Source organism: Stigmatopora argus, chromosome 3 (genome assembly GCF_051989625.1).
Source record: "Stigmatopora argus isolate UIUO_Sarg chromosome 3, RoL_Sarg_1.0, whole genome shotgun sequence".
NCBI lineage: Eukaryota > Metazoa > Chordata > Actinopteri > Syngnathiformes > Syngnathidae > Stigmatopora > Stigmatopora argus.
In genome coordinates, this window is record NC_135389.1 from 7,240,777 (window position 1) to 7,259,511 (window position 18,735).

Here is an 18,735-nt window from a genome sequence, read left to right on the forward strand (position 1 = left end):
GGACCTGGACAACGCCATATAGTCTAAGGAATCATGAATTCAGAAGAATATGCATTGTAAAATCTTGAGCATAACCTGGTTAAGTTAAAACCTAGAATGATATGGATCACGCAAGATTAATGATTCAAAATCTTTGAGCAATACAACCTAGAAATGGCTGAAAAATCATGTTCTGGATTGGGCCAGTCCAGGTTCAGTCTAAAAATCCAATCAAAATGTCTGCTGTTCTAGCCAACCTCTCAATTGTCTGGGTTTTGCATGAAAGAGTGGGTAAAATCCCTCAAAGTAGATGTGGAAAAACTAATGTCAGCACCATCAAAATTCAACAAAAATATGGTCAAGCACAAATACCTGATTTTTTAAAAATATTTTTTATATATACTGTTACTTTCCACCACAGGTATAAATCTAACTATAACCCATACAGTCCAGTATTTTTTTTTTAATTTATTTATCTGTGACACTGCAGATGGGGCACAATTGCCAGCTAGTCTCCCAATGAGACTCTGAAACTTTAAAGATAAATAAACCCAACAAACCCATGGCCAATATTTTTTTTTCTCCACAACACAGCTCAGATTCAGAGTTGCAATGGCCGCAAACAGGTGTCATGATGTAAAACGGCTCTCAAAATAACTTGCTTTTTCTTATTCTTATTTGAAATGTAAAAGTGGATTACATTGTGTAAGGCCACAGTAAAGGATCAGGTACCAAATACTTGACCATTTTATGCAAATCCAGTTATTGCAAAGGATTCACATATTTGTAAACTCTATAAAATGGAGTGAGCAATACTCCTACCATGTACTGAATGTAGCCTACTTTTCACTTCAAACAAAAGAAATTATTTAACTTGAGTGTAATCACAGCAAAGACTCCCATGGATCAAGCAAATCCGTAGCAGTAGTTTAAGGTTTCTGACAGATTCTCAGTCAAATTAGTGCTTATATTTAAAAGAAATGCAGGCGAACATTGAAAGTGATACATAGATGAGTCTGGGATATTACGAAAAAAAAAGTATTGAGTTTTATTGGGAATTGTGGCATTTGTCTAAATGAATTGCCAAACATTTCTGAGGAATAAAGCAAGACTCTGGGCGGAAATGCAGAATAACAGAGCAACCTCAAAAAATGGTCATATCGGAGTCTTTGGTGGCATGATGATGAGAACCTGCCATTGTATTGAAGCATTATATTAAGGAAGATTAAAAACTGAATCACACATACTAAATAAATCTAGAGTAACCCTTGCGGCATCTAAAAATTGCCATGGTGCTGAACTAAACTGAGTTAGCTTTTTCCAGAAACTAGATGGAAGTCAAACAGGACCTAGAAAACGGTTGTGGAGCAAAGAGAGTGTCTTGACTGGTGTCTGAAAAGTTGGCGTAATGGTAGCAGAGAAAGGAAAAAAGCTGCCTGGAATGGATGGGACTCAGTGAATGACAATTAGACTCCGGTGTTTACATGCTTGTCAAACAAACAGAAGCAGACAGCATAAGCTTTCTCCAATCTCTCCAAAGGCTCTTCGACTCTTCCTTTCACTCCATCAGTGTGGGTGCCCATACCCACTGGAGTAGAAAATTGTTCAGGCAAAGTTGTGAAGAGCAAGCCTGAACATTTCATTGGTGCACACCCATGCAGAATTGATTTCCTTCAGGAGGAAAATCTGATGAAAACCCATGATTTGATCATTGTCAGCCTGCAAACACAAAGACCAACTGTTGAGAGATTCAACAGCACTTCAGTTGCACCTGTGACACTGATGCATACATGTTGAGCAATACATTGATGAATGGAAAATGCAGGTTATTCCAGAAGTCTTGGGTATATTTCTAGTCTTCATATGTGTTGAATGGTAGTTAAAAAGTAACTGGTACAGTTATACATCTAAATTAGTTGTTTTTGTAATCCTAATGATTCTTTTTAAAGACCATGTGAATTAAATTAATTATATTTTGGACTGTCAGTTTGATGTGTGCCATGTGACTTATGGTGCTCACACTGGAAATTCCATAAAATCTGTAGAAAGCAGCCTTGTGGTATATAATAGTTTGAAATATTCATGGTGAAATTGTGCCCAAGACTTCTGGAACAGTTGGAAATTGTCTAATTGGGACAAAAAAAAGTTCAAGGCCCATGTGTTTTATTAAAAGCTTATGTAAAATACAGATAGACTTATAACTGCAATTTCTATGCTTACTTTTAGTTGTCCTACCACCATACTCAGGATGCAGCTGTCTGTGGTCGGCTGATGGTCATGCGCTGTAATAGTATGACCTATTTTTTTGATGCCCAGATTCTGTATCACATAAACACAGAGCAAAATTAATCAACAATACGGTTTTGATTGATATGGGAAAGTTACAACTACACTGGAATTAATAGATTCATTTACAAATGGGTTTTTTTAAATGTTTTATTTTTATGCCAAGATCCTCATTTTACAAATGTTGGTACTCGCACAAAACTCACATTTAAACAAATATTTTTATTAAGTACAGTATTTATTTCAAAAACCCAAACTTATCTGGGTTAAAGCACATAACAAAAATGACGTGGATTATACAAAAAAATGTTTTTCAGGGGTATATAGGTACATATACATACACATACCCACACAAATATACAGTGGCATGTTTTATTCGTGAGATACTGTAATCCCTCGAATATTACGGTTAATGTAGACCAGACATGGCCGCTATAATCGAAAAATCGCAAAGTATCACCCCTATTATAACAAATATTGTAACTCTAGTAGCAGCAAAAGTGGCTTCCGCTTACGAGTTTCAGCCTGAATTTATTTTTAAAATAATTAATGGCAGAAAAAAATCGCAAAGAAGTGAATTTGCGATAAGTGAAGTCGCGATAATGGAGGGAAGACTGTAAAATATGTTGTATCATCACAAAAGATTTTTCCTCCTACCACCCAAATATGCACACATAGGCACATCTCTATTTGAGTACTAAATAAATGTTTTTATAGCAACAAATTACATGCGAGGATGCACTGATATTCACATACTATTATGGTGTGCTTATATATGTTCGTGTTTGTTCTTAGAAATCATGTCAGGTGCAATGCAAGTAATATCCTTAATGTTTCAAATAAATAAACTTACAAGGAGTTTCTTGGTAATCGCATCCTTTCCGAAGATTTTTTCCCCTTCCCAGGTTAGTAATGACTCTGCAATCTGTGTGGTAGAGAGAGACAGTTTAGGGAGGCATTGATGCAATATGTACCAAGTAATGATTACCATATTTTCTCGCATATAAGCCGTATTTGTAACTAAAAAAATGACTGAATCAAGGGTATGGCTTGTATGTGCACAAGACTTGCTATTCTCTTTTTTTCACCAGTACATGTCAGCAAAGTAACATTTACTATTTGATGGTTATTTTCTGTTTTGCAGAAAGACAACTGTTACTGGATGAATTAATTCCTTGTGATATTGACCCTAATAATGTGCTTTTGATTCATACAGTATCTCAGAAATACCACCGGTGATTTTTCTTAAGATTTTCCCTTCAAAGTAACATTTAGACTCCCTATTAAAACCATGAATATGGATGTGAAAATTGGGGGCTTATACGCGAGAAATTGTAAAATTCAACGATTTTAAGCCAATTTTAAGGGTGTGGCTCATACGCATGGGAGGCTTATATGCGAGTAATTACAGTATGCAATCTGTGAGGTAGAGAGAGACAGTTTAAGGTGTCTATGAAATAAGTAACCATTACACATCAGCAATGTGACACCCCGTGTCACATTGTTTTAATGTTTTTATTAAGTAAAAAAATGTCAACCGAATAACCAAAACCAAGGTTACACTCACATACAGGTCAGCAAGTTTTGCTCTGTCACTTTGAAATAACTGGTAGTAGTGCCGCACGAAGCCAGTGCCTATCTGCTCCCACAAAGGCGGATCCTGCATCCTGAATAACGCTTGAAGGGGGCAAAAGAGAAACAAGGATCACAAAAGTACTCTTGCACAGTATCCTAAAAACTTTTAAGTAGCTATACAGTACATTTTAAATATAGTTGACTTGTACTTATCCTCCAATCATAGTTCAAAACATTTCTATTTAAAAATGTTCCCTCCAAATAGGAGGGCTGCCAAAGACTGCCATCGATAGACACGGATTCTTAAAGAACACATGGGCTTTGTGATTTTATTTTATCGTTAAGGTGGTACTATGAGAGCCTGGATATTCAAGGTGGTTGCAGAAGTTTAGGAACCAGTTACTTATTGCTATTTGGCCAAATATGTCAGCACTATGCTGGACAGTGCAGTGTTGTTTGTAGATACATACTCATATTGAGTTATTAGTGTGTGGGCATCATGTTGGGACCTGAAAATAATCCTTGTTTATGAAAAAGAACGTCACGACTGCTGTTTGCACTACATTTAGGCTTTAGCGATGAATGAGCTTGTCTCAAAATGTGTCAGACGTTATATTTCCTTTGGTCTTAATTTACCATCATGCTTGACAAATAGGGCAATTCAGTGAACACGCGGGACATCCTGCAGTCTACTGTACTTTATTCATTTTCACTTTGCCGCCTTTGGGCACTGCATGTTTTGCTGGAAAACACTGGTGGCCAAGAGGATTTTTGTTCTACCAAGCAAGAGAAGGTATCTTAATAGAATAATCTAATGAAGACTTCTTCCCTCAAGTACATGCCAGTAAGGACGAAGGTTATTTTTAACGTTGATGGCAGACATGCCTGAGTATATGCTGTTAGCTTCTTAGCCGCCTAGCCATTACCGGTACAAGCTATTTTGGCATTCAGAGACCGTAGAGCGTTTCACCTCCTTACACGCAAGATAAGACGAAGTCTCCATGTGGTATCTTACTAGGCAGTTTATCTCTCATTTGCCATGGGCTACAAAATTTGGCTGTCCCTAAATGTTGTGCACTGGGCGAGAGCACAGCAATGCACTACTTGGCTAGCATAGTCGGCATAGGCGTGCCCAACACGACCTGTGAACTTTCAAAATCGAGTCACTGCAAAGTATGGCGATCGTTTTTATCTTTATATATTTCGTTTCCCTATTTTCCGAAGCGTTTCATACACAAAAGCAACTATCCTTACCTCCAAAACCCCGGGCCGGGCGCAAATGACACAGTGCGACTTTTGCGTACGAGTCACGTACTAAAACAGTTCCGTCACTTGGCCCGGTGGATTGTGGGTATTGTAGTAAAGTTCTTGAAAATCGCTGTCATGGAGAAACTAACAAAAACAACCTCATCTCATGTCATCTCATTTTCTGAACCGCTTTATCCTCACTAGGGTCGCAGGGGGTGCTGGAGCCTTTCCCATCTGACTTCGGGCCAGAGGCGGGGGACACCCAAAATTGGTGGCCACCCAATCGCAGGGCACAAGGAGACAAATAGTGTCCAATCAACCTACTATGCATATCTTAGGAATGTGGGAGGGAACCGGAGTACCCGGAGAAAACCCACGCAGGCCCAGGCAGAACATGCAAACTCCACACATGTGAACCGACCTGGATTTGAACCCAGGTCCCCACATGTGAGGCCGATGGGCTAACCACTCATCCGCCACCCGCCCTATAAAAATAACCACACGGTATATTTATTTAGATATTTATTTATTTGCTGCTCTTTTTACTATTCTAATTATTTGTTCTGTTATTCAACATGATTTCACCGACACAATGTAAAGACATTTATTTTATGTTCTCTATGTACTGTTTTTGTTCATTCATGTCCAGTTTCTTCGTATGCAATATTTTTCAGATTGTGGGAAATATAAATTCCTTTGTAAAATCCATTGTATAGCTATTGTATTACAGTATCTTGTTCCATGTCATGTTTTGATGGAAATGTGTTTGCTCTCAGGCCTCAGTCTCAATATGAATATGATATGAATTTATAACACTTTATTCGACTACCAGGCTTAACATAAAATGTATCGTTTGTAATTTACCTCGGTATATACGTATATGAGTGAATACACGAAAGCCACATTACTGGAAAAACTACATTTTCTCGACACCTTGGTTAGTTAAGGACCCCCCTAGGGGCGGTGACAAAGCACTGTAGTCTTTTCTGGAGCTGTCAGCATGAAAGGGCGCGTTGTAAAACTACAATACCCACAATGCACCGTTTCAGCCTTCAATGACTACATTCTGCTGCTTATCCGGGGATGTCACACCGCTTCTATTTTCTCCTCACAGTCCCTCTCACTTTCAGCTTACAGTTCCAGTGGAGTGACACACGGGGCTTTTGCATAGATAAAACCAACATTAAGACAGCCCAAAATGGCAGAGCTTTGTACTGGGAGCCTGTCGTTGGGGGAACCTGTTTTTAATTACCAAGAACACGAGCTGAATGAGCGACTCAAACGGCTTTACCCGGCCGTAAACGAGGAAGAGACCCCTTTACCCCGATCATGGAGTCCCAAGGATAAATACAGCTACATTGGGCTGTCACAGAACAACCTGAGGGTCCATTACAAAGGTTAGAGATTTGGCTCAACATTGTACGGAATAGTAACGCTAGTCACGCTGACAGTGCGTTAGCTTGTGTTTGTCACGATGGTTATCTATATTTGACGTTATAACAGTGGTCATTTCCCCAAGAACTGCCTTTTCACCCATTAGCCTTGCTTTGAGCATATAAATGCCCAAATGGTGAACTCAGTCAACTCGACAACTCATCTTATAACGATACTGAAATTCACCCTTCATCAACACACACGGTTTCCTTTTTTTCTTGATTTGTCACCAATGGCGTTGTTGTTGTTTCTTTTGCACTGACATGACAATATATTTGACGCACTCTTGCAGTTTGTACTTCTGGGTCAAAGACACCATTTGTGGTGCGTATTGGGGATTCTGATGGCTTTTCGGAACTAGCTAATCGCTATCACTTATGCAAGCACGGTGGTTAGCCAAGGCTAACCATCGTTTCCAAATTGAGTTTTGACTTATAAATCACATGCTAGTAGGGAACTAGGATGACAGGATAAACAGGCCTCAAGATGGATACGAACCATACGTGTTAACCTTTAACACGACAACACGGAGTGGAACACTTCAATGGGTTGGTTTTTCGTCACGAACTTAATACCCGAACTAGAATAGCGATCTTGTTCTATAAAATGCGCAAATTGGCTTAACAGTATACCCGTGAGACAAACGGCCCAGTTCAGCTGAATCCGAACGGTGTCCCGATCACAACAACAATTTGATGCCTCTTCACGGGCAACCAGCTTGTTTTCAACAGCTGCTGCTACAGTGGAGGCCTCTGCGCATTCATAAGGCCATATGCACATGTCGACCCCAAATCCAGAAACTCCCTGTGCTACCCGAGTACAGTAATACCTTGACATACGAGTGCCCCAACATACGAGCAATTTGAGATACGATTAAAATTCCGAGCAAATATTTGCCTTGAGATACGAGCATACAAGACAGCCAGGTGGCTGAGACCCAAAAGGCTGCTTATGATTACAGCACCTCATCTCCCTCGTGCAAAGATATCTATCTTGTTTATTGCGTTAGTCAGTGCAGAATTAAGGGCAAAACAATGGGTCTAAAGCAAGCCTGTGCAATGAAGGGTAGTGTGAAGAAAAGGTGTATGATGACAATCGATATTAAGCACAAAATAATAAAAAAACATGTAGTGTACGCGTGACTGAGCTGGCTCGCCAATACGTATGGAGAAGCAGGAAGTTCGCCTCGAAAGCCGGGGTGGAATACATTAACCTCTTTGGCTTGGTTATAACACAAGAACGTTTAAATTTAGTGTAACGTAAGATCTCTCATGTCATCTCATTTTCTGAACCGCTTTATCCTCATTAGGGTTGTGGGGGGTGCTGGAGCCAATCCCAGCTGTCTCCGGGCCAGAGGTGGCCAGCCGATCGCAGGGCACAAGGAGACCGACAACCATGCACACACACCATACCTAGGGGAATTTAGAGTGTCAGCCTACCATGTATGGTTTTGGAATGTGGGAGGAAACCGGAGTACCTGGAGGAAACCCACCCAGGCCTGGGGAGAACATGCAAACTCCACACAGATGGACATGACCTGGATTTGAACCCAGGACCCCAGAGCTGTGAGGCCGACGCGCTAACCACTCGCTCCACCGGGTCGCTGTAAAATAACGTAAAATTAAAACTTTTTTAAAGTGTTTTTAGGAATCAAAGTTCACTAAGTCAAATTTAAAGTTTGTTATGTTATGAGCGCATCTGTCAAACCTCCCTGTGTCCCCTTCGTGCACTCTGAATAATGTCTCTTTAGTATTAGTATTAAACATTATAACCACTAGTTATTTGTTACTCTGTTAGTAGATGGTGAATTACAACCAATAAAAATGTTTTTCCATTGTAATATCCTGTTTTTTGGTGTGTGTTTTTTCAGAGGGTGGGAATGAATTAATTTGTATTTATTTCATTTCTATGGGAAACGTTAATTTGAGATCAGAGTAAATCGACATACGAGCTCAGTCCCAGAACGCATTCAGCTCGTATCTCAAGGTATGACTTTACCATTCGACCATCCTGATGCCCACAATGGCTCTTGCTCAGCCGGTTCTAAATAAAGGCTCCACTTTGGGTCGAAATACCAAGATGGCTGGCATTTTATTCAGCTGACAGTCAATCAATTCTAATTTTGATGTGCTGTATTTGACCCCTTTTCACAAGTTATACATCTGGTGTGTCTTTCTGTTTGTGTATAGCAGTTTAAGGCCTTATATTTGCTCAAATCTAGGCTGACATGCAGAGATGGTTATAATCCACTGATTATATCATGCCGAATTTATTTGTTCCCTTTTGACAGAAGCGTGGGGTGATCTAGGGCTCCAGACTGCGAGCAATTACTTTGCAAGTCAATTTACATTATGTGCCCCTCACTTTTCTACTTTCACCCCTAAAATTTCAGGCGAGGGGCTATTGTGCTCCCAGAACAAAATGTTCGTCGCGAACCCTGATAAAAGTATTGTAACTTTGATTTTATTAGCAATATTTTTCATTTAATTTTGATCTGTATTTCCCAACCCTTTTTGAGCTGAGGGGCACTTTTTGCAGTGAAAAAAAGGCACACCACTAGCTGATCATTTTAACATTTCAAACTCTCACCTATATTAACAATAAAATTCATTTTTATTAAAGCTTTGTCAACATTCATTCATTCATTTTCTGAACCGCTTTATCCTCACAAGAGTGGCGGGGGTGCTGGAGCCTACCTATCCCATCTGACTTCGGGCATGAGGCGGGAGACACCCTGAATTGGTGGCCAGAAAATCGCAGGGCACGAGGAGACCGATAACCAATCACTCTAACACGCAATTTAGCAATTTAGAGGGCTACCATGCATGTCTTTGGAATGGGGGAGGAAACCGGAGTACCCGGAGGAAACCCACATAGGCCCGGGGAGAACATGCAAACTCCACACAGGTGGGCCAAATGGTTTCGAACAGAATTGTGAGGTCGACGTGCCAGCCACAAATCCGCGGAGCTGCCCGCTTTATCAACAGGAAAAAAATACAAGTATCAAAATATGTAATTTTTCTCACCGGCCAAAAAGTTGAAGTCCACAGGAGCAAAACGAAAAACAAGTTTAATTATATAACTCATTCAGCCCCTGTCCTAATTGATTGATCCGTGTTTTGCCCACACAAAAAATTATTAGCTTCCAGTGACAGACACTAAGGATGGCTTCCTCTACAAGATGATCTTGTCATTGAAATCTGGTAGCATGACATACTGCAGGAAAATCATTTTTAGATTGTCTTTCCAGACTTAACATACACAGTACTCAATTTTATAAAATGGGGGTACAACACAATACTAGAATCTATTCATACAAATCGGAGCCCGAACATAATAAGAATTTATAATGTAATATCCTCAAAAGAATACGTAAAGGTTGGTGTCGCCATTGCTTTTCACTTATTTTGCTTGCATGGTGGTCAGCAGTAAAATTTTCCATCATGTAAAACACATCACATTTTCTATCATATCCTGCTGGAATTAAACTGGGCATTTTTCACAACCTAATCAATGCAAAAAAAATCTTTATTTCATCTTTACTCTTTGCTGATTATGGAATGAATGCTCCTTTGTCTGAAGTCAGGCTCTACACATTTCCACATATTTAGTTTGGATAATAAAAATCAAAAGTGGAAGAAAAAGGATTGCCAACCCTAAGAGAAGTCCTGATTCACATTGATGCACCTCTGTCCACATAAGCTTAAATGATTTTCCCTTCACAGGGCATGGCAAAAATCACAAGGATGCGGCGTCCGTTCGAGCTACACATCCAATTCCTGCTGCCTGTGGGATCTACTATTTTGAAGTCAAAATCGTTAGTAAAGGTCGAGATGGGTAAGTCGACACCCTGTAAATATCAGATGTAGTGGATTTCCTAATCTCGGTGGAATGGAATCATGTATGTTAGGTCCATAAATTTTGGAACACACATTTCAATCAATGAACTATTTTGGTTTTATACATACAGATACATTTAATTATAAACCACATAAGTCCATCAATATACTGCATTTGTCATTTTTTTTAGCATACTGTATTTATCTGAAATTTTTTGTACCCAAAAAACTGAAGCAAAGTTCGGGTGTGCGTTATACACGAATCCCGATGAAACCCTGCCCTCCTCCAGTGAAAATGTTCCCTTGGCAGGCGTTAAATTGGGAGACGTAAAACCTGTCTTTGTCCGCCAGATGGTACGCGAGAGCTTGTTGTATTGGCCGGTGCTCACACTTAAAATAACTAAAGAAGAATGGAATCAATTGTTTGGTGAATCTGTTTTACCAGGTTTCTGTACCATATGTTAAATAAATGTTTTGTCATGGCGACTTGTGTTCAATATTTGCCAGTTACCAGTACTGGTGCAATCCTTGGTGTGAGCTGAGGAAAAAGTGAAAAAAATGTATACCAATTTTTAGTCACAAATTATGGGTGCACAATATACACGTGTGCGTGTTATACTCGAATAAATACGGTAATTGTTTTATTCTGCAGAATTTTTAACCTCAGTCTCAGTCTGCAGAAGGTCCCCACCTTGTGGACTTCCTGTGTGTGGCTCCAGGTTTTTACCTAGGTCTACAATGTCTTCTTTGTCTGTGCTTGCTACTGCAACCAAGGAAATTTCCCGAATACGGGATGAAATACAATTCTAAACTAATATAATCTAATCTTATTGTTTTATCCATAGGTGTGATGAATGTGTGACGTTGAAATTTTATCATTTGGTTGTTTTATGTATTAGTCTGATCTTGCAATTTTACTTGAGTATGATAGCTATATTTTGAACAAAAAAAAGGTTTGAGGTCATTAAGTCCCACCAGAAATCTTACATAAGTCACACTGTCAATTTTTGGGAAAAATAAAGGATTTTATCCAAACCTTATATTCCAAAAAATACACTAATCTATTTGGCTCAAATACCACCATAATGAATTTAAAATGAAATTATCAACATGTTTTAACAATAGACGTTTAGCTTTAGCCTTTGAACAGTTCAGGCATTTTATATTGTATTTTTTTATGTTTTAATTTGTCGCTATGGTCAAATCATATTCAATAATTTGCTGGAGAATAATCTATCGAGACCCGTATCATGAGGTTGTTTTGAAGAATAATTCAGTGGAAACGGTGTACTGCGTGGGTGACTGGAGCTCGAGCCCCAGGCAGCTGTTGATTGTGTCTGCACATAACAACAGCCAATTCTGGAACAAATGGATTTGCTGCATGAGTCGAATTTTAAATTTCAGAAAACACGGTTTTTGGTATATGTTCTCTGTCCTACTACTACTGCTAGACCTTCGGCTTGTCCCGTGAGGGGTCACCACAGCAAATGAACTTTTTTCAATTTTACCCTCTCCTTTGCATCATCCTCCCTCACACCAGCCACTTTCATGTGTCTTCTCCCTAGATCGACGTCTAACCCTCTTCCCTGACACTTATATGTACTCTGAAGATCCTACCAATGTAAACGTTTTGGACATGCCCAAACCATCCAAGTCTGGTCTTTGACCTTTTTTTCCAAAATGCCTAACCTTCACTGTCCCTCTTATTGTCGCATTTCTCATCCTATCCAACCTCAGTATCTTCAGTTCATCTGCCACATGATAGAATCACAATCTTTATAAAAATATATATATACCATGCTTTTCAACAGGTTCAATTGTCTAACAGGCCAAATACACAAATGGACATTTAATCAAATCTATTGAAGAGTCAAAAGAGGAGGATTATGTCGATGTCAAGATATTTACAGACATGAATGTGCCAAAGAAATGCAGGAAAAGCATTGATGGTAAAAGTGTTTTCTTTTCTTGCAGGTATATGGGAATTGGCTTGTCTGCACAAGGGGTCAACATGAATAGACTCCCTGGTGAGTAACAAGTGACTAATGTTGCTTTAAACGTGCACAAGGGACTAAATATGGAAATTAGCCCTCGGCTACAATCTTACATATACATATGTTCATTAACATGACTATGAATATGTTCATTAAGATGTGTTGTCCCTTATTAAGTCATCAAAATCAAACTCAGGAGTGTAGTTTAGTATACGAATAATGAGTCAATGACTCTACACACTTATCTTTGGTGCTAGGTATGCATGGTAATAATAGGAATAAAAACTATCAGACTGATATTAGAAATTAGGACTTCATACAATTAGGAGGAAAACATTTTTTTAAAATTGTTTTAAAATAAAACCCACTAAAGCTAACGTTTTTTTGCGGTCAATCTTTGGTGAGAGGCCAATTTGAAAACTCACTTCGATTAGTGTCAGTTCGGAAGAGTTTCAAAATGAAATGGAAACAAAACTATCGATGTACAATCTATCAAAGCAATCATAAAGAATCATTTACAAAACTGCTTTTTGCGTAATACAGTGGTACCTCGACATACGATCTTAATCCGTTCCGGGACTGAGATCGTATGTCGAGCTTTTCGTAACTCGAGCGAACGTTTCCCATTGAAATGAATTAAAAACAAATTAATTTGTTCCAACCCTCTGAAAAAACACCAAAAACAGGATATTGGATTGGAAATTTTTTTTTATTTCTTCTAATTCGCCATCTATTAACAAAGTAACACATAACTAGTGGTTTAATAGTAATAAAATGTGTTTAATAGGGGGGACTTTATCCACAACGCACTCGTAAACGAACAATTTAAATTAACTTGGATTAATATATACAGACACACTCGAACATAGGTTTAATGTAACTTTACACAAAACTGAATTCTAATTTTGTTTTAATCTTTTTTTTACCTTCGTTCTGGCCGGGTTAGTTGTTTGCCACGCCTCCACCCTCACGTCCGCTATCGATGGGCTGTTTGCTGTTATACTATTCCCTTCAAAATATTCCGAAAATGATGCACACAGATGTCCTCACAGTAGGATAACACACGACCACTTGCCAACGAGAAGTAGTCTTGAATTAGCGATCACTCTGCCAACGGGAGCTAACATGCTAAGGGGTGAAACAGGAAATGCAACCTCCTACCCACGTATTGATTGTGGGTAATGAAGTTTTATTCTGAGAAAGGGTGCCATTGGCAATCGGTGTTGTGTGCACGAGTATACTTCATTACCCAGAAAGCCCTCTTTTTGCCCGTGCATGCGCGTTTTGCGTTTCCTGGTCCATGTGTAGGCGAAAGAAACCGTTCAGTGCTCGTAGATATCTGTTATACACGAAAGGGATGCGGCAAAAAAGACAGTGTGCTACAATGATAAACAGCCTCTCATGTCATGGCCACCTGGCTTGGTCGCATCTCGAAATTTTGATCGTATTGCGGGTGAATTATTCGATCGAAATTTTTGGCGTACAACGAGCATGTCGTACCACGAGCTGATCGTAGGTTGAGGTACCACTGTATTCAGAGATTGTGATGAAGAACATTATTGAACGAAGTTTTCCCATGGCCAGACGTGGGTACAAAAGAAGCCAAAGGAGAAATCCTTGGAGGTCCGATCCCCGGCTGCAGAATGTCACCTCGCTGGTTGGGGAAGTAGCCTGAGCTAGTGCGTGCGGTTGAGAAGTTCCGTCTCAATGTTGTCGGGCTCACCTCTACGCACAGCTCGTCTCTGGTACCACTTCTCTCGAGGGGGGTGAAACACTCTTCCACATTGGAGTTGCGCACGGTGAGAGACACCGAGCAGAAGGTGTTTCAACTGCCACCTTCGACAGAGCGTCTCTAAAGACCGGGGACAGGTGTGGGACATTGTGTCCAAGTGGACCATGTTTTGTGCCAGTATTGCCAAAGCGGCTGATTGGAGCTGCGGCCGCAAGGCGGTCGGTGCCTGTCGTGTTGGCAATCTCAGAACCCAATGGTGGACACCAGCGGTAGGGCATGCCATCAAGCTGAAGGAGTCCTATAGGGTGTTTTTAGCCTGCAGGACTCCGGAGGCAACTGATGCAAACTGGCTGACCAAGCGGCATGTTTTTCTGGTGGTCTCTGAAACAAAAACCTGGACATGGGAGGAGTTCTGTGAGGACATGGAGAATAATTTCCAAACGGGTTTAAGGACACGCTGGGGAGACTGTCTCCCGGCTGACCTGGGAATGCCTTGGGATACTCCTGGAAGAGCTGGATGAAGCAACTGGTGAGAGGAAAGTCTGGGCTTTCCTGCTGAAGCTAATACCCTTGCGTCCAGACCTTGGATAAGCGGGGCAAGATGAAGATTAAGAGATTGATGTAATCTTGGGACGATATAAATAAATAAAAATATATTATATAAATAATAATAATAATACGTAACTTATTTTTACATCACATGAACCAGAACTTTTTCACGGCCTGTGGACTTCTGGCAACGTAAGGTGGCTATGAAAAATTATATATTGAAATACTTTTTTGTGTGTGTGTTGGGGTTGGCTCACTGAGTTCGGAGGGAGGGCAGTTGAGACGTGTTTCATTACCAAAAAAGGGCGCTGAATTGAAGCATAGCAGCAGGGACAAAATCAAAGCCCCGACTTAACAAGCAGCTGCAGGTCGTTTATGTTAGGCAAGGCTTGTGGCATCACATACAAGATGCTGATGAGCCTGATGATTGTTAGAATTGTTCAGAAAAGGTGTGACTATTGCGTTGAGCACATTGCTGTTTCGCGGTACAAATAAGGCATCTGAGCCTAGATAACCCAGTTTTAAATAGATTTCTTCATATCGGCCGGTCGGATTAAAAATAATGCTGACGCTGTTATTTGTCAAATTGCTAAATATCGGCCCAACCAATAATTAGTCGATGTGTAATATGTAATATATACCATAGATGTAAAAGCAAGACCATAAGACATTAGAAAAGCATTATAAAATGAATTGAATATCATTTATTTTATATTTAATTTACTAACTCCTAATATTATTTCAACCTCAATATTACTCCAGATGCAGTATAGGCCTTACATAGTTAAAGTTGAAACTTGTAAAACCAAACAACGTCCGGTTCATGAAAGGCAAAAATGACCAAGAAAACAACTTTAATCTCCGATTACAATTTTTCTCTTGTGAATTCTGTTTTTAATCTTGAAATATTACAATGAATGACTTCCAAGGAGATCATTTCCTGCAGCGCACCAGATCATCTCTTGCAGAGGTTGGGAAACACTGAAATAAACAATCTAAAAAATAAAAAATAAAATTGAATCGTGATAATATTGAGATATGACTTTTTTGCCACTTCGACTACCCCATAGCCTGGATTGAATAATATTATATGAATAGAATGTGCTCATGCTGAGTCAACCAAAGTCTTCCCATTGAGAGTTATTCATGTCATCTGCTGAAAAGTCTTAAACTTAAACATTGCAAAATATATTACTAACCCACAAAAAGTCACTGTCAGTTTTTTGCAATATCATTCAGCCCTAATCTGGAACCATGTGAACTGTTTATTGATCAGTCAAGATCTGTTGTGGGGTTGCCAGATGCAGTGGACACAAGGCAACCTGAACTTAAAAAGACTTGAGGCATTTTCTTGATTCCAACTTATCAAAGTGTGACCGGACGTTTCGTCGACGGACACTTCGTCCCCGGACGTTTCGTCGACGGACACTTCGTCCCCGGACGTTTCGTCGACGGACACTTCGTCCCCGGACGTTTCGTCGACGGACACTTCGTCCCCGGACGTTTCGTCGACGGACACTTTGTCCCCGGACGTTTCGTCGACGGACACTTCGTCCCCGGACGTTTCGTCGACGGACACTTCGTCCCCGGACGTTTCGTCGACGGACACTTCGTCCCCGGACGTTTCGTCGACGGACACTTCGTCCCCGGACGTTTCGTCGAACGGACGCTTCGTCGCCGGACAGTTCGTCGACGGACAATTTGTCGCCAGACATTTCGTCGCCAGACAGTTCGCCTAACCTTAACCACTATTAAAGAAGACAAAGGAAATTCACATATTCTTTATTAAAGAAAATAAAACAGCAAAAACTCGCTCGACAACACAAACGCATTAACATTTGGGCGTGTGCGTACTAAATGGGCTCGTCTCTAAACACACTACGCACAAAACGGGGTTCCTACGTTGAGCGCTCCATTTTTAAAATAAAAGGCAATAAATAAAATTATTTTATTAAAAAGAAGACAAAGGAAATTCGGTTCCTCGGGGGGGCACTGAGTGACTCCAGTAAATTACTATTAACTGTTTGGTTTTTAATCACGCATTGATGTGGCTACGATTCTGACTGGATGCTGATATTTGTTATGAAGTATGCCAAAAATACTGCATCTCTGACTTTGATATAGACGCACACGTTTGATTTTAAATCAAGCAATCTATTGCCCTTTCAAAGAGCAAATTCTATTGACTATAGACTAATAGGAGCAAATGGGCCTGTTCTTAAGATGGCCGACAAGCGACGACGTCTAGCTCCGTTGCCTCACAACGCGCATCGGAAATCTAGTCTGTATACACGATACCTATGGGAATACCAAGCAAAAAAAGAAGGAATACGACGAAGAATATGTGAATTTTTTTGTCTTTTTAATTAAATTTTTGATAAAATAATTTTATTTATTGCCTTTTATTTTAAAAATAGAGCGCTCAACGTAGAAACCCTGTTTCGTGCGTACTGTTTAGAGACGAACCCATTTAGTACGAACACGCCTAAATGTTAGTGTTTGTGTTGTCGAGCGAGTTTTTGCAGTTTTATTTTCTTTAATAAAAAATATGTGAATTTCCTTTTTCTTCTTTAATAGTGGTTAATGTTAGGCGGATTGTCTGGCGACGAAGTGTCCGGCGACGAATTGTCCGTCGACGAAGTGTCCGGTCGACAAACAGTCCGGCGACGAAGCGTCCGTTCGACGAAACGTCCGGGGACGAAGTGTTCGTCGACGGACACTTCGTCCCGGACGTTTCGTGCCATTTCGTCCGGGTACCTATCAAAGGGTGGAAACAGGTAGAATTAAAGTGCGTGAACCCAAACATTAGTCATTAAAATACTTTGGTTACTGGAATTTAGATAAGGAGTAGCCCTGCTTGACTGCTTGACTCATCATTGTTAATTTTTCATTGTTTTATATCCGAATGAACTGTTTGTTTGGTAGTTCATATTTATAAATATAACTGTTCTGGACCGTCATTAAAGAGTGGTTCTACATACAAAATATCCAGGTTGCGAAAAGCCTTGTTCCACGATACGAATAAAATAAGCCAAGTTACAAAATCACACATTCCCCGAGGGTAAATACACTTTTTTTTTTAAAATTGTCGATGTAGAGTTGCTTTCCAACTGGGTATCTACCAACAGGTTACTGGTCTGCAATTGGATAGTAGGAATCTGCGTCTCCATGAACTGAAATTAGCACACTGCAGGCCCACGTTAGAGCAGGCCGAGTGGCGAATTGGCCGCAGTGTACGACGGGACACTGCCGCCAGTCCGAACCCGAAAACGGGCCATTCTAGGCGGACACGACAGCTGTCCTAATGGGGGTAACGTCCACCAAAAGCCCCCATTCTGGGCACTCATCTTTTTCTGGGCCCATGGTAGAGCACCTCCGGCTGGCGGTGATTGGTGTGCCTTCAACTCTTTCGTAAAGGAATTGTTTCTTGAATTTTCTTAAGTGTTTGACATAATTTTAAATTGTTAAATTGTGTGTACGGCCATTTGCGTATGTTTACTCGCAATTCCACTTCCTAGGAAAATTTCTTAGTAATTCTTATTTTAATGGCTTACTAATTCATGTTCTTATCTTATGCATACATACATCCATTTGCATACATATTTCATACAAAATTGGCATACTTAAACAATAATAATTTAATGTAAAATATGTCTCTATTTAAAAAAAAAGTGACCAGCGTGGCTCGGGGGCAGAGATGTTAGCATGTCAGCCTCACAGTTCTGGGGTCCTGGATTCAAATCCAGGTCGGTCCACTTGTTTGGAGTTTACATGTTTTCCCTGGGCCTGCGTGGGTTTCCTCTGGGTACTCTGGTTTCCTCCCACATTCCAAAGACATGCATGGTAGGCTGGTTGGACACTCTAAATTTCCTCTAAGCATGAGTGTGAGCATGAATGGTTGTCTGTCTCCTCTTGCCCTGCGATCAGCTGGCCACCGATTCAGTGTGTGCACCGCCTCGTGCCCGAAAGTCAGCTGGGATAGGCTCCAGCATCCCCAGCGACCCTTGTGAGGATAAAGCCGTTCAAAAAATGAAACAAGTTACGAAACTACTTAATTTCTTGAGTAGTGGAACCACTGTATTTGTAGACCTACATTTCT

At 40.2% G+C, this 18,735-nt stretch overlaps 2 protein-coding genes across 2 annotated transcripts in view; one reads left to right on the top strand and one right to left on the bottom strand.

The window, feature by feature from the left end:
• Nucleotides 1-1,003: 1,003 nt before the first annotated feature.
• Nucleotides 1,004-5,213, bottom strand: nutf2 (nuclear transport factor 2). Its single transcript, XM_077597400.1, has 5 exons — nucleotides 5,095-5,213; nucleotides 3,833-3,942; nucleotides 3,119-3,190; nucleotides 2,200-2,298; nucleotides 1,004-1,698 (listed from the first exon to the last, which is right to left on the bottom strand). Exons 2-5 carry the CDS (start codon nucleotides 3,929-3,931, stop codon nucleotides 1,585-1,587), a joined length of 384 nt encoding a protein of 127 aa, XP_077453526.1. The 5' UTR covers nucleotides 3,932-3,942; nucleotides 5,095-5,213; the 3' UTR covers nucleotides 1,004-1,584.
• Nucleotides 5,214-6,126: 913 nt separating this feature from the next.
• Nucleotides 6,127-18,735, top strand: part of ranbp10 (RAN binding protein 10) — a 39,682-nt gene continuing 27,073 nt past the window's right edge. Inside the window, exons 1-3 of the mRNA XM_077596185.1 lie at nucleotides 6,127-6,485; nucleotides 10,248-10,359; nucleotides 12,336-12,388. Coding sequence (XP_077452311.1) covers nucleotides 6,287-6,485; nucleotides 10,248-10,359; nucleotides 12,336-12,388 — 364 coding nt within the window. The 5' untranslated portion in view covers nucleotides 6,127-6,286. The remainder of the gene's footprint in view (nucleotides 6,486-10,247; nucleotides 10,360-12,335; nucleotides 12,389-18,735) is intronic.

Excerpts from the sequence above, each read along its gene's own strand:
- nutf2 (XM_077597400.1), bottom strand. The coding sequence starts at position 3,931 with ATGCAGGATCCGCCTTTGTGGGAGCAGATAGGCACTGGCTTCGTGCGG. Across the intron at positions 3,191-3,832 it reads CAAAACTTGCTGACCTGTAT|ATTGCAGAGTCATTACTAAC; the intron begins GTGAGTGTAACC and ends TCTACCACACAG. Across the intron at positions 1,699-2,199 it reads TGGTGGTAGGACAACTAAAA|GCTGACAATGATCAAATCAT; the intron begins GTAAGCATAGAA and ends TTGTGTTTGCAG.